At 48.9% G+C, this 18,268-nt stretch overlaps 1 protein-coding gene across 3 annotated transcripts; it reads right to left on the bottom strand.

Annotated features, from left to right (window-relative positions):
• Nucleotides 1-5,145: 5,145 nt before the first annotated feature.
• Nucleotides 5,146-18,013, bottom strand: Cd300a (Cd300a molecule). Of its 3 annotated transcripts, NM_001205348.1 has the most exons (7): nucleotides 17,622-18,013; nucleotides 14,096-14,434; nucleotides 13,082-13,202; nucleotides 9,349-9,446; nucleotides 7,498-7,535; nucleotides 7,018-7,125; nucleotides 5,146-5,563 (listed from the first exon to the last, which is right to left on the bottom strand). In NM_001205348.1, exons 1-7 carry the CDS (start codon nucleotides 17,686-17,688, stop codon nucleotides 5,402-5,404), a joined length of 933 nt encoding a protein of 310 aa, NP_001192277.1. In that variant the 5' UTR covers nucleotides 17,689-18,013; the 3' UTR covers nucleotides 5,146-5,401. The 3 variants fall into 3 exon arrangements, 2 of the variants coding, with proteins under 2 accessions (NP_001192277.1, XP_038942584.1); XR_005489928.2 differs by lacking the exon at nucleotides 7,498-7,535 and having other exon boundaries at nucleotides 5,426-5,563; nucleotides 17,622-17,928; XM_039086656.2 differs by lacking the exons at nucleotides 5,146-5,563; nucleotides 7,018-7,125 and having other exon boundaries at nucleotides 7,521-7,657; nucleotides 17,622-17,928.
• Nucleotides 18,014-18,268: the final 255 nt, after the last annotated feature.

The following is an 18,268-nucleotide window of genomic DNA, read 5'->3' as shown; positions in this document are numbered from 1 at the left end:
GCACACGCTTTTAATCTCAGCATTCAGGAAGCAAAAGCAGGCAGAGTTTTGGGGTCTACAGAGTGAGTTCCACTATAGCCAAGGCTACACAAAGAAACCGTGTCATTTTAGAGAAGGAGGAGGAGGAGGAAAAGGAGAAGGGAAGAAAAGAAAAGGCCCACTCGGCCGATGCGATGGCTCAGAGACTATAGGTACTTGCTGCCAAGCCTGAGAACACAAGTTCAATCCCCGAAACTCTCTCAGTAGGAGAGAACTGACTCCCACCAACTTGTCCTTGGATCGCTCCATGCACGCCTTGACACACACCTTGGTGTGTGGGCACACTCACGTGTGCACTCACATACACAAGCAAACATAATTAATTTAGAGATGAAATGTATCCGTTTAAAATTCTTCTGTGTCTGCTTTGCATCTCTTGCCCTATTTGGAGCCCATCCTGCCTGTAGACCTGCAGAGCCCCCATCATCAAGAAGGTTCTTACCCATTACAGCCTCCTAACGTGACCCTCCCAGACTCCAAAACCCTAAATTAAATAAACCTCTTTCTCCTAAAAATTTCCCAGTCTCCAGTATTTTGCATTTGATCTTAGTCAAAAGGTCAAGAAGCAAGGCAGAGTAGACTAAGACAATGACTTCTGTAAGGGTTCGACATAAGTGACTCCATTTTGATCTGACAAATTCTTGCGCGCGTGCACGCGCACACACACACACACACACACACACACACACACACACACACACACACACACACACACACACACACACACACACGTGCTCCCCAGAGATGTTGGAGAGCCCTGGACATGGCCGCCACCACCTTGAAGGCACAGCATATGTAACTGCCACACCTATGAGACTTTCGAACACTCACTCCCCCCTGCATGCTCCCTTCATGCCCCTAGCACGAAATTCTGTCCCACCTGTAGGTGAGGGGGTGCTGGAGTGCATAGGAGGTGGAAAGGGAGCTGAAGTAGGGGAACTCCATGCATAGAGATTTGGGGGAAACCTGCACCTATAAGGGAGCAGGACTTTCACTGGTACAACTGTTTGGAGGGGGTCAGCCAGGATCCTGTAAGTAGCCCTTCACCCATGCTCCTCACCAAGCCAGACTAGAATACGATTGTTTCTTTGGGTTGAGCCCCATCTGGGCCACTAGATGTTCACATCTCCCCAGGAAATGCTCACAACATGGCACCACTGAGATCCTTGACTGGCTGGACAAGGCTGCCTATTCTTTTTAATATTTATTTATTACATATAAGTTCTCTGTAGCTGTCGTCAGACACACCAGAAGAGGGCATCAGATCCCATGATAGATGGTTGTGAGCCACCATGTGGTTGCTGGGATTTGAACTCAGGACCTCTGGAAGAGCAGTCGGTGCTCTTAACCCCTGAGCCATCTCTCCAGCCCGAGGTTGCCTATTCTTGATGGAGAAAGTGTTCCCCCATGGGGATGCTGGGTACAGGCCATCCCACTTGACTCTTTCTCCCCCTTCACTCTAAGCACAGGCTAAGGACGGCATGAAATCCATCACCTTAGCTTTTCATCCATCAGGGCAGTCAACCCTGATGGCCATTTTGTGTGCATGTGTGTGTGTGCATGCAGGCACATGTGTTATGGTTGGAAGGCAATCTGAGGTCTCAGTCCACACCTTTCACCTTACTCGGGACATGATCTCTTGGATACTCACTCCAGCACCAGGCTGGCTGGCCTCCAGGCTTCAGGGACCTGTTTCCACCTTCCACCTTGCTGAAGCAGGGCTGGGATTACAGGTTCTCTCGCTACATGTCCTACTTTTCCATTTGTAGAGAGAATATCTTGTGTAATGTATGGATGTGTCACTTGTCAATTAACAAGGCTATGCGGCCTATGGCTTAGGAAGGAAATAGGAGGTGGAACATCTGGGAGGGACAAAGAACTGTGGGATAGAGCCAGGTGCGGGAAGATTTGCCTGGGAAGACAGAAGGAGACAGATGCCTGATACCTGAGCACAGGTAACCAGCCACATGTGTAGCAGAATGTAGGCTAGAATAAATGCGATATTTTAAGTTATATCTAGTCAGGGAAGAGTCTAGCTATATGACCAAGGTATTTGTAAATATCTTTTGAGTCCGAGCCTCATTTCTGGGAGCATGGGGCTCGGAGGAAGAACCAGGTCCAATGATTACATTATTTTTTTTTAATTTAAATGATTATCTGTAGGGGGTGGGTGGGGGAGTCATGCGCCATGGTGTGGAGGTCAGAGGACAACTCTAAGTACTCAGGCCTCTCCCTCCACCTTTCCATGAGCTCCAGGCACCAAACTCAGGTCGCCAGACTTGTATGGTAAGCATTTCACCCACTGAGCAAACCACACATCCAGCTTTTTACGTGGGTTCTGGGGATCAAACTCAGACCCTTGCACTTGTGTCTCGAGTACTTATACCCACTGAGCCTCCTCCCCGGCCCTGATGGCCAGTCTCTAACATAAATGTGGAGCATCCAGCTTTTCAGTTCGTCAACAGGAAGCTGTTACATCCGCTTACTGAGGACTGCCTCTGAAGAGGTCCTCCTCCCTGCCCACAGTCCTAAAGCAGAGAAGTGAGTGGAGAGAGGCATATCTATACCCCTATAAACCCAGAAGTCTATATAGGGCAGGGGTTTTGTCCTATGCTTCCCTGTGCCCAGCCTTCTGCCTGTTGTGAAGCAGGTCCCTGAATGCTCTACAGGAAGTAGATGAAATATTGAGTGGATAGATGTATGGATAGATGGGTGGATGGATGGATGGATGGGTAGGTGGGTGGATGGGTGGATGGATGGATGGATGGATGGGTGGATGGATGGATGGGTAGGTAGATGGATGGATGGATGGGTAGGTAGGTGGATGGATGGATGGATGGATGGATGGATGGATGGATGGATGGGTGGATGGATGGATGGATGGGTAGGTGGGTGGATGGGTGGATGGATGGGTAGGTAGATGGATGGATGGATGAATGGGTGGGCAGATAAATGGATGATGGATGGATGGATGGATGGATGGATGGGTAGGTGGGTGGATGGGTGGATGGATGGATGGATGGGTAGGTGGATGGATGGATGGATGGATGAATGGGTGGGCGGATAAATGGATGGATGGATGGATGGATGGATGGATGGATAAATGGATGGATGGATGGATAGATGGGTGGGTGGGTGAATGGGTGGGTGAATGGGTGGGTGGATGGATTGGTGGGTAGATGGATAGATAGATGAATGGATGGATGGGTGGGTGAATGAATGAGTGGAAAGGTGAATGGATGGGCAAATAAAGGGTTGAATACGTGGGAGAATGAAGGAAGGAATGAAGGAATGAATGAAAGCTGCCCTTGGGATGATCTGCCCCAGGCAGCAGGGAGAGGAAACAGGAGAGGAGAAAAAGTGAAGGAAGAGACCTGTCCATAGAAGGAGAAAACCGCCTCTGGCTGAGCTCTTGGCATGTGGATCACCCCACAGTAAGTGACTCACACCAGGAAGCAGGGCTCTCCTTTCCCTACCCATCCCTGCCAGTTGGCAGTCTAGTTTACTCACCCAACTAAATCTTTGTACCTGAGGGTTGGTAGGCCCAGCACTCTATTTTCAGCCACAGCATCCCCACCCCCACCCCTTAAGACTCTTAAATCCCATCTGCATGATCCAGTGCCCACTGCTCTTTCAAGTGGAAAGATCCATTGATAGGTTTGGGGCTGGGACCTGAGACAGAGCTGAGAGCAGGCCAGGGTGCTCTGTGAGCTGTACCCGTCGTCCCTACAGCCCCTGACACACTTCCCTCACCATAGAACCTGGCTTTGTGTATAAGAAGAAAGATATCCATCTGTGTATGTGTGTGTTTCCCCTTTTATGTTTCAGAACATAAGTACAAGGAGGGATGAGTCATGGCTGTGCATACCACAAGCACATGTGGAGGGTGGGGTACAGCTGAAATCTAAAGAATTCAGGCTGGAGAAGAAACTCACGCAGGATGCCCTTCCTGCTGTGATGATAATGGACTAAACCTCTGAAATGTAAGCCAGCCCCAGCTGTCAGAGTTGCCTTGATCATGATGTCTCTTCACAGCAATAAAACACTGACTGAAAAGTCATCCTTGACTACATAGCAAGTTCAAACACTAGCCTGGGCTATTAAGAATCCTGTCTTTCTTTCTTTCTTTCTTTCTTTCTTTCTTTCTTTCTTTCTTTCGTTCATTTGTTTGTTTTGTTGAGTCAGGGTTTCTCTGTGTAGCCCTGGCTGTCCAAGAACTCATTTTCTAGACCAAGCTGGTCTCAAACTCACAAAGACCTGCCTTCCTCTGCCTCCCAAGAGCTGGGATCAAAGATTACCACCACCACCCAGCAAGAATTCTGTCTTTAAAAAAAAAATTCAAAGAAATCATCAATAGCCATTATCCTACCACTCTGTGGGGACAAGTTCCTCTTGGAGTTGCTTCTGGCACAGTGTTAAGAGTTATAAGAAAAATCACTTGGGCAGATACAGCTTTCAAGCCGTTGGTGGCTACCACAGCCTGGAAACACAGTCACCTTTGGATTCAAGTTTAAAATCACCCTGGTAAGAAAACACTCTTAAGTGTTCCATGGGGAACACCAGTTACAACTTATGCTCTCCAACCCAGTGCTGGCGCGTCCTTCCCAATCCCTTGTACCCCAAAGACTCCTCTGGCTTCAAAGCTGGGCTTTCATATGGGGCTACAGGTATGTAACAGGCATCATTTAAACCATTTCTTCTCCCTTTAAAAAGATATTATAAACTTTATTTCATCTTTTACCTAAGAGTCCAGAGAAGCCAGATGCTGTGTCACACACCTTTAGTCCCAGCACTCGAGAGACAGAGGCAGGCAGAGCTCTGCGAGTTTGAGGCCTTTCTGGTCTACAGAGTGAATCCCAGGATAGCCAAAGCTACACAGAGAGACCCTGTCTCGAAAAACCAAAAAATAAAAATGAGTCCAGAGGAATTTGCCCCTGACCTTGGCAGCATGGTTCAGGCTCCTGTCCTCAGAACATAGATTTCTTTCTCTGTGAGATGGGGGAGCTGATGGTTAGAGCCTCCATGACTCCCCTTTCTGTGTAGTCTCATAGGTCCTTGATGGTTCTCCACTTTCCCAGTGACCACAGACACTGACACTACAAGACTAACACAAGTGCCATTCTATATGAACCATGTCACTTCCCAGAGCCCCAAAGGAGTAGCATCTACATCTTCACAACCAGGGGCAGAACGAAATGCAGGCTAAGAGGAGAGAGCCACAGGGATGAGACTCTGTACCCACAGAGCCCTGGCTCCTGCTCATCTTTAGTGAAGCCAGGGAGGCTCACGACATTGAAGGCAGCAGCCAGCAGGGAGCTTGGGGACCTGGTGGTCACCATTGAAGGGATCAGATGACAAGGAGTCACGGGTGAGGGTCAGAGAGACCTTCTCTGGGCTTCCGGATCTCACTGTACTCTGTTTTTTGGTCCGGAGATTGACAAGGGGGATCCCCATTGGCATGAGAATTCTGCCTCTGAGAGTCGAATACCACGGATGTATAATGGAGCTCTTCCTGAGGTAATGCCTGTAAAGAGAGACCCCAGATTCAGGCCAAGACAAGAGCACATATCCCAGCCCTCATCCGCCCAGAAGTGGACTCACTGCTCCACCTGGTCAAGCCACCGTGGAAGTCCCCATGCTGGGTATATCATGGCCAGCATAAGTGGCCACAATGGTAGAACACTTCTAATGTCACAGGCTGATTTGTCCCAAGGGGGAAAGAAAGTCAGCTTCCAACCAGCAGGTTTGCAATCGTTAGCTACCAGGTGATGCCAGGTTGTTGCTGGTCCCATAGCTGGGAAGACAGGAGGGCATGTCACATGATAGAGGACTGGGCCTTCCCCATGCAAGGCTAGGCACCCTTTAACTATAGACAGACAGTTGCTTAAAATGAGGACACTGGGTTTCCTGCCCACAACCTACCCTCAAAAGACAAATATAGGGCTGGAGAGATGGCCCAACAGTTAAGAGCATTAGGTGCTCTCCCAGAGGACGGGGGTTCAATTCCCAGCACCCACATGGCAGCTCACAACTGTCTGTAGCGCATTTCCAGGGGATCTGATGCCCTCACACAGACTTTTTTTTTTTTAAGATTTATTCATTTATTATATATAAGTACACTGTAGCTGTCTGTCTTCAGATACACCAGAAGAGGGCACCGGATCTCCTTACAGATGGTTGTGAGCCACCATGTGGTTGCTGGGAATTGAACTCATGACCTCTGGAAGAGCAGTCGGGTGCTCTTAACCGCTGAGCCATCTCTCCAGCCCCTCACACAGACTTATACACAGACAAAACACCAATGCACATGAAATACAAATAAAGGAGCCTTTTTTTTTTTAAGACACTGGCACAAGTGAAGGGAAGTCATAGCTTCGGGTCATCCCAAATGGATGTGGGACAGAACCTCTCATCATTCCCCATGACGCAGGATCAGAAGCCATGGTCGAATGGGGTCAGAGTGGGCTCACTCAGATGAGTCACTTTTTCAGCAGTGTACGTCCCCTATCTCCTGTCACCAAACTATGGCATCCCTTGGGGCATCAAATAAGGGTTCAGAAGGCTCTGAGCCGGGGGGAGGGGAGGAGTCTTCTCAGAAAGCCTTTGCTTGTATCTTTCTCAGCTTCTGATTAACCCTCCCTGTAAAATGGTGGGTCTTGGATTCACCTCTAAAGCAGAATTGATACCAAAAAGATGGGGGGAGAGGGGACCGACACAAGTCAAAATTACTAGTTTTGATGTATTGACTGTCAGGACCCTAGATACTGGCCACTCCTAATAGTCCTACTTCCTACTCCTAGCTACAATGATGCATGGTTCTTCTAAGGGTCTTGACTCTCGCTGAGTCTCCACCTGCCCCATCTTCTGTATAGCTGCCTGAGCCAGCAGCCCATCCCCCTGCTGCCCATCCCCATCCCTACGAGGTACCCTTTCATGGCCAGGATCCTCACGCCAAGGGAGCCAGGCTCCCCAACTCACCAGTGTGCTGTATTCTACCTCCACCTGACTTGGTGGCACCGGCTCTTCCCTCAGGGGCAACGTGTGCAGCTGCAGATTGACATACTGGGATTCACTCTGCTCCTCGGCCTGCAGAAGGTCAAGAAGTGTCAACTGTGGAGTCCCTCCCTCCTGACCCTCCCCACTGCACTCCTTCTCTAAATATATCCCCCCACACTACACTCTGGGGGTCATAAAGGCATCCCACTCTTCCCCCACCTTCTCCCTGTTCTCTCGAGGACCCTCCCTTCCTCAAGGTCCATTGTCCTGGCCAGAGGGGAACACATTGGGCAGAACTTGGGACGAGAGTTGGTGACTAGATCTCCAGGTGCTGGTCTTCCTGTTCTGGGACAGTTCCATCTCCCTGAGATAGACTGCTCCCATCTACCAGCCCAGGAGCTCCCCCACAGGCCTCGTCTTACCCAGTCACCCTGGCTCTCCTCCTGCCAATAACTCCCTTACCTGTCTGAGGTTCTGGGACATCTCTGGGTGCTTATCAGCTAGAGGCAGGAAGAGAAGGAGGAGGTGAAGCTGCAGACTAATGAAGGCAGGGGAGGGGGGTTGCTGCTCTGAGAAAGGCTTTCCCTGGAGACTTCAGCCATAGGTCTGGAATTTCTAGAACCTTCAACATTAGTGGAAATGCTATATATAATATGTTAAGTGCAAAATTACAGGTTTAAATGGAATGAAGTTTTCGTTCTTTTGTTTTGTTTTGTTTTGTTTTTGAGGCAGGGTCTTGCTATGCTGTCCAGTGTGCTCTTTCTCCCCCCCCCCCCCAGCACTGAGAACCGAACCCAGGGCCTTGCACTTACTAGGCAAGCGCTCTACCACTGAGCTAAATCCCCAACTCCCCAGTGTGCTCTTAAACTCTCCCCTAATCCTCCTGCTTCAGCCTCCCAAGTGCAGAGAGTACAAGGACGACCCAACTTTGCCTGGTTAGGAAGCAAGATCTTTAGGAAAACACATAAAGGGCCAGAGAGACGGCTCAGAGGTTAAGAGCAGTAGTTGCCCTTCCAGGGGACCCGAGTTTGGTTCCCAGCACCCACATTGATCATCCGACTGCCTATAATTCCAGCTCCAAGAGGTCTGATGCTCCCTTCTGACCTCCAAGGGCTTTCCACATACATGCACACACACACACACACGTACAACACACGCATATATAAATAATTAGAACATGGAAAATTATTTTAAAGAAATCACATAGGCATAGTAAAAGGCCAGAAGGAACTCGCACGCCTCTACCACAGTGGCTTACTTTCTGGGTGATTTCCTTTTGTTTTTTTGTCTTTGTTTTCAAGACAGGCTTTCTCTAGGTAACAGCCCTGGCTATCCTGAACTCACTATGTAGGCCAGGCTGGCCTTGAACTCACAGAGATTCGCCTGCCTCTGCCTCCCAAATTAAAATTAAAATGTGTGCACCACCTCTGCCCAGCTCTCGGTGGTAGGATTTTGACTTACCATGTGCTGTTTTGGTTTGATCTGTTTGTTTTTTTCAAGACGGGGTTTCTCTGTGTAGCCCTGGGTGTCCTGGAACTCACTCTGTATTAGACCAGGCTGGCCTCAAACCCAAAGAGATCCCCCTGATTCTGCCTCTCCAGTGCTGAAATTAAAGGTGTGCATCTCTACCAGCTGGTTTGTTTTGTTCTATGAGATGAAGTCTTCCCTATGTAGATAGTGCTGTGTGCCCTTGAACCCTGCAATCCTGTTACCTTTGTTTCCCAAGCGCTGGGATTAGATGAATCAACCCACCTCATATCTTTCTTAAAAACGAAGTGTAGGGCCACAGTGTTTCTAGGTGAAAGGGCACCCAAGGAATGTGCTAGGACTCACAGAACTGGGGTTGTTCAAGTTGGGGAAGTCCCATGTGGTTAGTGTGGGAGCAAAAGGTCAAGAGGATAGAGTGTGGTGGGAGGGGGCGGGGAAGGGAGCCTAAGGTTCCTTCCATGTGACCAAAAGTCACAAGACGTGGGAAGGGGCAAGGCAGGCTGGACACACACTCTGGAGGCCTAACAGCCCTGCAGTCTCTTGAGAGTGTGAGAAGCCATGGAAGGTTTTAACCAAGGATAACACAGCTCCAAGGAGCAGCCACTCAGGCCCCAGGAGAAAGGCTTCTAGAGAGCTACCTCTAAAAGTCTGTAATCACTATGCCCAGGGACACTTCTGGAGCCCGCCATCTAGGGTCACCTGGCTTGTGTGTGCTTAATGTGCCTGTTCTGAGAACTGGGGACAGAGCAGGAAGGTGGAAGACTGTGGCCAGAATCCACCTACCCTGGAGCAGGGACAGGAGGACATAGTAGGGGACTAACTCACCTTTGACTGACCGCTTCTGGAACATCCTCCAGGCCAGCAGAGAGGTCCCCACCAACAGCAACAGCAAGAGAGCTAACACGGACAGCAGCACTGGGAGACTTTACAGGGAGAGAATAGTTTATTCAGTGCTGGGAATCGAACCCAGGGCCTCTACACAGCCCCTGAGTATATCACCAGGCCCTGCCTTTCAAAGCAAATACATAAAGTCGAATGTTCTTTTAAAAAGGAATCTGTGAGATGACTTTGTGGATAGGAGTTCGCATGCAAGCCTGAGAGGTCATAGGTTCAAACCCCAGAACCCACAGAGAAAGGAGAGACCTGACTCCTAGAACGTTGTGTACATAGGAACACTTGCTCACATACAATAATAATCTTTAAAACTTTATAAAGCTGGCAGTGCTGATCCATGACTTTAATTCTAGTGGTTAGGAAGCAGAGGTAGGTGGATCTTTGTGAGTTCAAAGCCAGCCTGGTCTACACAGGGAGCTCCAACCTAGCCAAGGCTATGTAGTCAGACATTATATAAAATTTATTTATTTATTTATTTATTTATTTATTTATTTATTTATTTATTTATTTTTAGGTCCTGGAGAGGTGGCCCAGCGGTTAAAAGCACTGGCGGCTCTTCCAGAGGTCCTGAGTTCAAATCCCAGCAACCACATGTTGGCTCACAACCAGATCAGATATTCCTCTTCTGGTGTCTGAAGACAGTGACAGTGTACTCATATGCATAAAAGAAATCTTTTAAAAAAACTTTTATAAAGGTCAACAGCATAATGACTTTTGTATCTAAATCTCTCTCTCTCTCACACACACACACACACACACACACTCATGCACACAGATACATGCACATACATAGATACACACAGATACATACACATACATAGATACATACATACCCAGATACATGCACACACACACAGACTGCACACAAGCTTTCAGCCCCAACAAAGCAGGGCCCTGCCTGCCGTGATTGTCTGCAAGTGAACCTCTGAAAGCATCTTGCCTTGTCTTGCACCGTGGCTCTTGGTTGGCAGAAAACTTATAGGGAGGTTTCCAGGTGTGGGACAGGGAGGAGAGGACAGGCCTTGGACCCTGGATCCTAGGAGAGAGGCCATGTGCGGCCCAGGATAGCTTTGAATGTGGACAACACATTTGTAGACCACGACATCATGTCTCGATCTCCAAAGGTTGGACATCCCTGCCCAATGCTGGGGAATTTGGTAATAGGAACATCTTTGTTGTTTGCGGATACCATAAAACTGGTACATGGAGGAGTATCCAGGCCTCAGTCTGTGGAGCTCATGCATTTGGCCCTGCGTAGTTACCCAACACCAAATTGTAAATTTACTTAAAATACGGTGAGGTGTCCGGAGCGGTTGGGGTTTCGCTCTTTAGGTTTTGTTTGTTTTGTTCTGTTTTCCTGATATTTTTGTACCTTGATTGCATGGCTCTTGGGTGTGAACTTTATACATAGCAGTGCTGTGTTACGATGTCAAAAGCCTGTACATAGCTAAGAGGTGAGGTGACAGAATGGGGCTCCTCACCAGGAACCAATGTGGGGTCAGAGATGTGACAGGGGCCCTAACTGCCCAACCTCCAGGGAGGGGAGGGGATGGAGATCAGCTCATCCACACGCCTGAGATACAGCCCATGGTGCCTACTTCATGAGACCCCAGCAAAATCCCTGGGAAGGAGCTCGGAGGAACTCTTGGTGGAGACACACAAGAGAGGGCGATGCATGCTGAGCCTGCGGAGATAAGAGAGTTCCGAGGCTCTGCTTGGGAGTCTCCCAGTCTGCCTTGCTGTGTCTTCAGCGGTCTCCTCATGATCTTTATCGTTTATGATAAAACCATTTTCGTCCGCAATAACGCCAGTGAATTCCTGAACTCAAGGGGGTCATGGGAGCCTCAACGTTTCTAGCTAAAAGCGAGGAGAGCAAGTGGCCAGAGCCTTTAACCTATAGGATCCATGCTAACTCCAGTTGGTTCCAGGATCCATTTGCAGCATCCGTGGGGTCAGTGCAGAAAGTCTGAGCCCTGGAAATCGCGGGCGACCGCATGCAGTTTTCTTGGGAGAGTCTGCAGACATTTTCAGATTCTCTGTGGAGCTGCTGTGTCCCCAGTTTCTAGAATGTGGAGTCATGTGACCCTGAGCCCAGCCCTTCATCTCTACACGAGCACCATGACAGCCGAGGCAGCATGCTTAGCTCTGAGCTCTAGTTTATGTGGATTGAGGTCTATATGCAGGTGAGGGCAGGCACAGATAAGGCAAGACCTGTGATTGGGCAGTGAAAAAGAAAGGCGGGGCAATGTTTTCGAAAGGTGGGAGAGATAGGAGAAGAAGGAAAAGAAGAGAAGATGGAGGAGGAGAAGGATGACCTGGACCCGTGTGGCTTTAAATAGCCACAGGTAAGGGATGGATCATTACAGGACAATTTGTCTTCTCTAGGTGGGCCGTTTATATCAATAGCGACTGGCTCTGAGTTTTTCATGTGGACGTTTTGTGGAGTGAGAACTTACTGATATTAATCTGACTGATAAATTACAAGCTTCTAGACTTTTGATTTTTGTTGGGGCGGACGCTGGGAATGTAAGCAGAGTCCAGAGCAGAGAGCTACATGATAGGCTGTCTCTGCATGTGCCAGCGACCCGCCATGGGGCTAGCCATGGAGGCAGAGAGACCACCAAGGACAGAGAGTAGCAGGAGGTAGCGTGGTGTGGTGCCTGGAACCATCTTGCTATTGATTAACATTTACTGCTACAAGTTTATTCGTCTGAAAAATAGCATGGTAGGATGATTTGGATCAGATTGGCCCCCATAGGCTCATTCATTTGAATACTTGGTCCCCGGTTGGTGGAACTACTTGGAGAGGATTAAGAGGTGTGGCCTTGATGGAGGAAGTGCATCAATGGTGGGAGGGGGGAGGGGCGGTAGGGGTGCTTTGAAGTCCCAGAAGCCCACAACATTCCCAGTTAGCTCTCTCTGTCTCGTGGCTGTGTCTCACAAGGAGGTAAGCTCCCGGCTACTGCTCCGGAGACATGCTTGCCTGTCTGTTACCATGTCCCCACCATGACGGTCATGGACTCTAACTCTCTGAAACCGTGAGCCCCAAATAAACGCTTTCTATTTTAAGTTGCCTTGGCCATGGTGTTTTGTTTTTTGTTTTTTGTTTTATCGCAGCCACAGAAAAAAATAACTATGGCGTGTGGTGACATGAAGATCTTCACGGGGTACAAAAAGTGTTCTGTGAAACACCGAGCCATGCCTACAAGGATGTCACCAACCCTTTTTAATCTGCTCTCCTCCCCCCACTCCCTGGGTCCTCCTAAGCCTGAACTCACCCTACCTTCAGCATAGGCAGGCCCAGAGTGGTCAGTGGCCTATGACCTTCTTACCTGGACTACAGCCCAGGGTCTAAGAGGTTCTGGCCATCGGGGTATGACATGAGCACGTGACCATGATGCCTACTTAAGTTTCACCTTTTTTTTTTTTAATTACTTTTTTTTTTTTTTTGGTTCTTTTTTTCGGAGCTGGGGACCGAACCCAGGGCCTTGTGCTTCCTAGGCAAGCGCTCTACCACTGAGCTAAATCTCCAACCCCAGGCTTCACCTTCAAGTCAGGAACCAAGGTGCCTTACCCCAAGCCCTCAGGCTTCTGGCAGCCCTTCTCCTAAGGAGACAGCAAAACTGGGGTGATCACCTCTGAGTCAGGAAACAGAGCTCCTCACCTCAAGCCCTGGGGCTCATAATGTTCATGGTGCCCCTCTGGGATGGATCCTTGGGTGGGACCCTTGGTAGAGAAGCTGGTGGGCACCACAGTTGTCTCTCGTGTTGTTCCTGGAGATGAAACTATAGATAAGACCTAGTTAGTCTCATCTGATTCTGCTAGTTTCTAAGGGATTCCTCCTTCCTTCCTCCCTCCCTCCTCTTCCTTCCTTCCTCCCTCTTTCCTTCCCTTCCTTCTTCCCCTTCCTTCCTTCCTTCCTCCCTTCCTCTCTCCCTTCCTCCATTCCTTCCTTCTTCCCTCCCTCCCTTCCTCCCTCCCTCTCTTCCTTTCTTCCTCCCTTCCCTCCTTCCCTGTTTCTTCTTCCTTTCTTCCTTTTTTTCTTTACTTTTTGAGACAGGGTCTTGATATGGAGTTTATAGCCCTAGCTGTCTTGAACTTGTTGTAATCCTCCTGCCTCTACCTCCTGAGTGCTAATACAGTACCCTAATCAGCTGCCAATGGGTTGCTTTTGAACAGCTATCACACCAAAGGAAGGATTGGGTGGGAGGATCCTAAATCAGCTGATCATTTGCATGTGTGACACAGCTGCCGCCCCCCAACCCATCTGAGGCAAAACCAAACACCAGCTCTGCTCCCCTTCAGCCTCAGCCACATGCTGCCAGAGACAGTTAATCTGGTGTGTCACTAGTAAAAGCTTCCTCTGAACACAGCACTGTCCCCTACTGACCTCTGCTCATCCCCCAACACACCCATGAACTCTGTCTGGTTTTCATGGTTCAGCTCCACAGGATAGAGAACTCTGTTCTGGCGACACTCTGCCTTTCTGCCTCCTGTCCCCTGACAGACCAGCACATTCCTCCTCACAGGAAGTAGTTACTCCAGGATGCCTCCTTGGCTGTTGCTCTGTCCCTGACTGCCCCTTATCACACTTAACATACTCCCAGGCTCTGAGCTGATTCCTGCCTGGAAATTCCTGCCGCTTGCAACTGTCCTGGTGCTCATTACAGGAACTTACCTGGGATGTTACCTGGGACCACAGACAATTCAACCTTGAAGGAGTGATCGATCAATGGTATATCCACCGCACACATGTAGGTGCCTGCATCCTCCAGCGTGAGGTTCTGCAAGGTCACTGTGAAGGTCAGGTTGTCTCGATCGTCCCTGATGGACACTCGGCCATTCCTAGCTTCTTCTGAGCCTCCGGTCTTGACAATATCTTTGCAAAGTAGAACAAGTGACCCTCTGCACCAGTATTTCTTATTCATCTTGAATCTCTCCTCATACTGACAAGTCACGTTCAGGGACTCCCCCACAGTTCCTGTCACACTGCTGGGGCCACGAAGAGGGACACAGCCTGGAAAACACAAATCTCCGTTCTTCATCTCATAGCTGGATGAGGAGGAAGGCCTCCAAAAGCTCCACCCTCCATCCCTTCACCACTCCTTCTGCCCTGCTCCTTCCTTCAAACTTGATCCTCCAAGTCCATGTTTTCAAACTCAGCTTTGGGCATCTCAGGAGCTTGGAGAATAGCCACACCCCCATCTCCCCCCAACCCCACAGAACAGAAGAGGTAGCCAGCTGTATGCCCAGCTCCCTCAGTGCCCTTATGACCCTGTGACCAGGAAGAGGAGTTAATGGGAAGGGCAGGAAAACGGGAGAATTTACTCTCTAAACCTAGGTTTATCTCGCCAATTTTGAGGTTCTGAGTCTTTTTTAAGGTTTTTCTTTAAGGTTTATTTTATGTGTGTTTGTGTGTACCTGTATGAGTTAATATGCACCACACATACATGCAGGAGCCCATGGAGGCCAGAAGACAGTGTGAAAAGCCCTGAAACTAGAGTTATAGGTAGTTGTGGGTAGGCATGCTTTTATTCAAATGCAGGTTTCTGTGCCCTTATATCTTGTTTCAATCCAGACACAGCATTGCTATGTTTATTCTTGGAAGCTCTTGTCTCGAGTTTATATAAACATTGCTCCTCATTTGTTCTCTGCCCTGCCAATAAAAGCCAACAAGCCAATACAGAGCTTTGGAGAGAATAAGGCGGGACTTCCCATTCTGGGAGGAAGTGAAAGGGAGTCACAAGGAAGGTAGAGAAAACATCAGGAGAGGAGAGTTGGATCAAGAAAGGACAAAAACTCAAGTAACACGGGAACATTGTCTGGGAGGAAACTTGACCAGCTTGGAGGTTTAGAATGGAGTAATGCTTGCTCAGTGTCTGACTCAGGGCAATTTTAATAAATCTCGGTCTCTCTGTGTGGTTATTGGGGAACTAGCAGAGGTTAAGGAATAACTGCTGCTGTACTCATTTTATGAATCAATATTAATATAGCAATAATTCTACAGTTGCGAACCACCATGTGGGTTATGAAAACCAAACCCAGGTCCTCTGGAAGAGCAGTGAGTGCACTTAACACTGAGTCACCTCTCGCTGATTTTATTTTAATTATGTGTCTACGTGTTTGTGTGCAAGTATGTGCATGGGGGCACGGTGTCTACAGAGACTAGAAGGAGCATCGAGTCCCACTCATTTCTGCACCCCCATTCATCTCTGCACCCCCAGCTCTGGGGATACACAGGTATATCAAATCCAATTTTCAAGTAGGTGCTTGGAATCCAAACTCAGGTGCCCACTTTCTCCGCTAAGCCATCTCCTGAGTCCTGACGTGCTTAATAAGTAAACACCAGTTCCCAGCCCTCCCGTGCCTTTCCTGGCTTGCAAGGATGGTTCCCCACCCCCCAGCAGATGGCTGGCTTTCTAACTTTCCACCTTTTCCCTTAGCATGGCACTTTCAAATTCCCTTAAACCCCAAGCGGGGGGGCGGGGGGGGGGCGGGGGGAGAAAACCCAAACAAATAAAGGGAAAAATAGCCATGATAATTTTTTTTACAAACCTCTATAAATAAAAGTGTGTAAACCAGGTTGGAGAGATGGCTTAGTGGTTAAGAGCACTGACTGCTCTTCCAGAGGTCCTGAGTTTAGTTCCCGGCAACCACATGGTGGCTCACAACCATCTGTAATGGGAATTGGATGCCCTCTTCTGGTGTGTCTGAAGACAGTGTCATTGTACTCATATACATGAAATAAATAAATCTTTAGAAAAAAAAAGTGTGTAAACCAAGATGAGACCAGTGGTTGGCTTTCTTTCTTTCTTTCTTTCTTCCTTTCTTCCTTTCTTCATTTATTTATTTATCTTGAAGCAAATTGTTTTTCTACGTAACCCTGGCTGGTCTGAAACTGACTATGTAGAACAGGCAGGCCTTAAACTTACCTAGATCTGCCTGCCTCTGCCTCCAGAGTACTGGGATTAGAAATTGTTTCCCTTTGGGGGTGTGGCTATTGGCAGGTTGCCCCAGTGGATGACCCCACACCCATGTGCATAGAGATAATGCTAATCATTCCATGGTTATTTTTTAAAAATACAAATAATACAAAGCTGGAGGGAGATGTGTCGAACGGACTTGAGGGAAGTCAGAGGGAGGTCAGATATGGTCAGACAACATTGTTCACATACAGTGAGATTTTTCAAACAATAAAAAAGAAGTTTGTGGGGCTGGGGATTTAGCTCAGTGGTAGAGCGCTTACCTAGGAAGCGCAAGACCCTGGGTTCGGTCCCCAGCTCCGAAAAAATGAACCAAAAAAAAAAAAAAAAGAAGTTTGTGGGATGTGGTGGTGCACACCTTTAATCCCAGCATTCTGGAGGCCAAGAAAGGCAGTCTCTGAGTTCAAGGACACCCTAGTCCACATAGTGAGATCCAAGGCTAATCAGAGAGACCCTATCCCAAAAAGAAAATGGAAAAAAAAAAAAAAGACTAGCTGCACATGGTGGTGCACATCTTTTAATCCCAGCACTTGGGAGACAGGGACAGGCAGATTTCTGAGTTCCAGGCCAGTCTAGTATACAAAGTGAGTTCCAGGAGAGGCAGGGCTACACAGAGAAACCTTGTCTTGAAAAACCAAAACAAAAGAAAGGAAGGAAGGAAGGAAGAAAGAAAGTAAGAAAGAAAGAAAAGAGAAGAGAAGAGAAAGATGAATGGAAGGAAGGAAGGAAGGAGGGAAGGAAGGAAGGAAGGAAGGAAAGAAGGGAGGGAGGGAGGGAGGGAGGGAGGGAGGGAGGGAGGGAGAGAGGGAGGGAGGGAGAGAGGGAGGGAGGAAGAATGATTAAATTTCTTCACACACATAAGCACCAGCACGTGCCTCTCAGGGCCTCTCAACCCGGTCACTGTCCACTCACACTGGTACCACTGCCCTGACTTTCTGACCTCCTGCTTTTTATTCTAAACCATCCAAAATTCCTCTGGGCACCCCTCCTGGGCAGCCACCAGCCCCAAGTTGTGTGACTTGTTCTTTGTTCTGATAGCTGGATGCATAGCAAGATCCTGGTACCTTCCCCCCTTGGTCATGCATCTAACATGAAGGGGTAGCTGCCACACTCTGTGCTGTGCACAGAGGAATCCTGGTTCCTGTGCCTCGCACAGCATCTCCCTGAAGGCCCCCAGCGTTCCAGGAAGACACCCCCGTCCTTCAGCAGATGCCTCCTTACCTGGAACCCAGAAAAGCAGCAGCAGCAACAGCGTGGGCAGCCACACAGCTGAGGCCAGCTGGGTCATTTCTCCCACACATGGGTCACCGGCAGGCAGGCCACAGCTGGACGCTCCACGGTTCAGCCCAGCAGGAGGACCCGGCCAGTCTCTGAGACGCCCACTTCTGCTTTTCTTTGTGTCTAGCTGTTTTGATTCTGACTTTTCTTAGTTCTGTTCCTGGAGCTACAGAGAAACTGAAACACTCGGAAGGAGCCCAGGCGAGCTGAGGAAGCTGGTGTGAGGCACGGATCTCATGACCGCCAGGCTGCTATCACAGCCTAATGACCCCTGCTTGCGTCTAGCTCAGGGTGCAGGGCCAGGCTTCATTCTGATTGGCGTCAAGTCACTTCTCATTTCCTTGTGGGTAGGAAGCTTTGTGGAGAGGACGCTTTCAGACCTGATGTCCCTGCCTAGTTGGTGCCCACTATGAAGGTAAAGCTTTACTTCCTGGGAGCTCTAGGACTGGACCCCCAAAAGTTCATGAAGGGTTCCTGGTATTGGGAATGTGTCTTCCATTCGACCAGGGGCTCTCCAAGTTGTGACCATCTTTATTGTGTAGCCCCACTGAACCTGAGCAAGGACCCAGAAGTCTTTCTCTTTTCCACAG

Source organism: Rattus norvegicus, chromosome 10, assembly GCF_036323735.1.
Source record: "Rattus norvegicus strain BN/NHsdMcwi chromosome 10, GRCr8, whole genome shotgun sequence".
NCBI classification, from domain to species: Eukaryota; Metazoa; Chordata; class Mammalia; order Rodentia; family Muridae; genus Rattus; species Rattus norvegicus.
The sequence above is the reverse complement of the archived record's forward strand: the minus strand, read 5'-3'. Positions and strand labels throughout refer to the sequence as shown.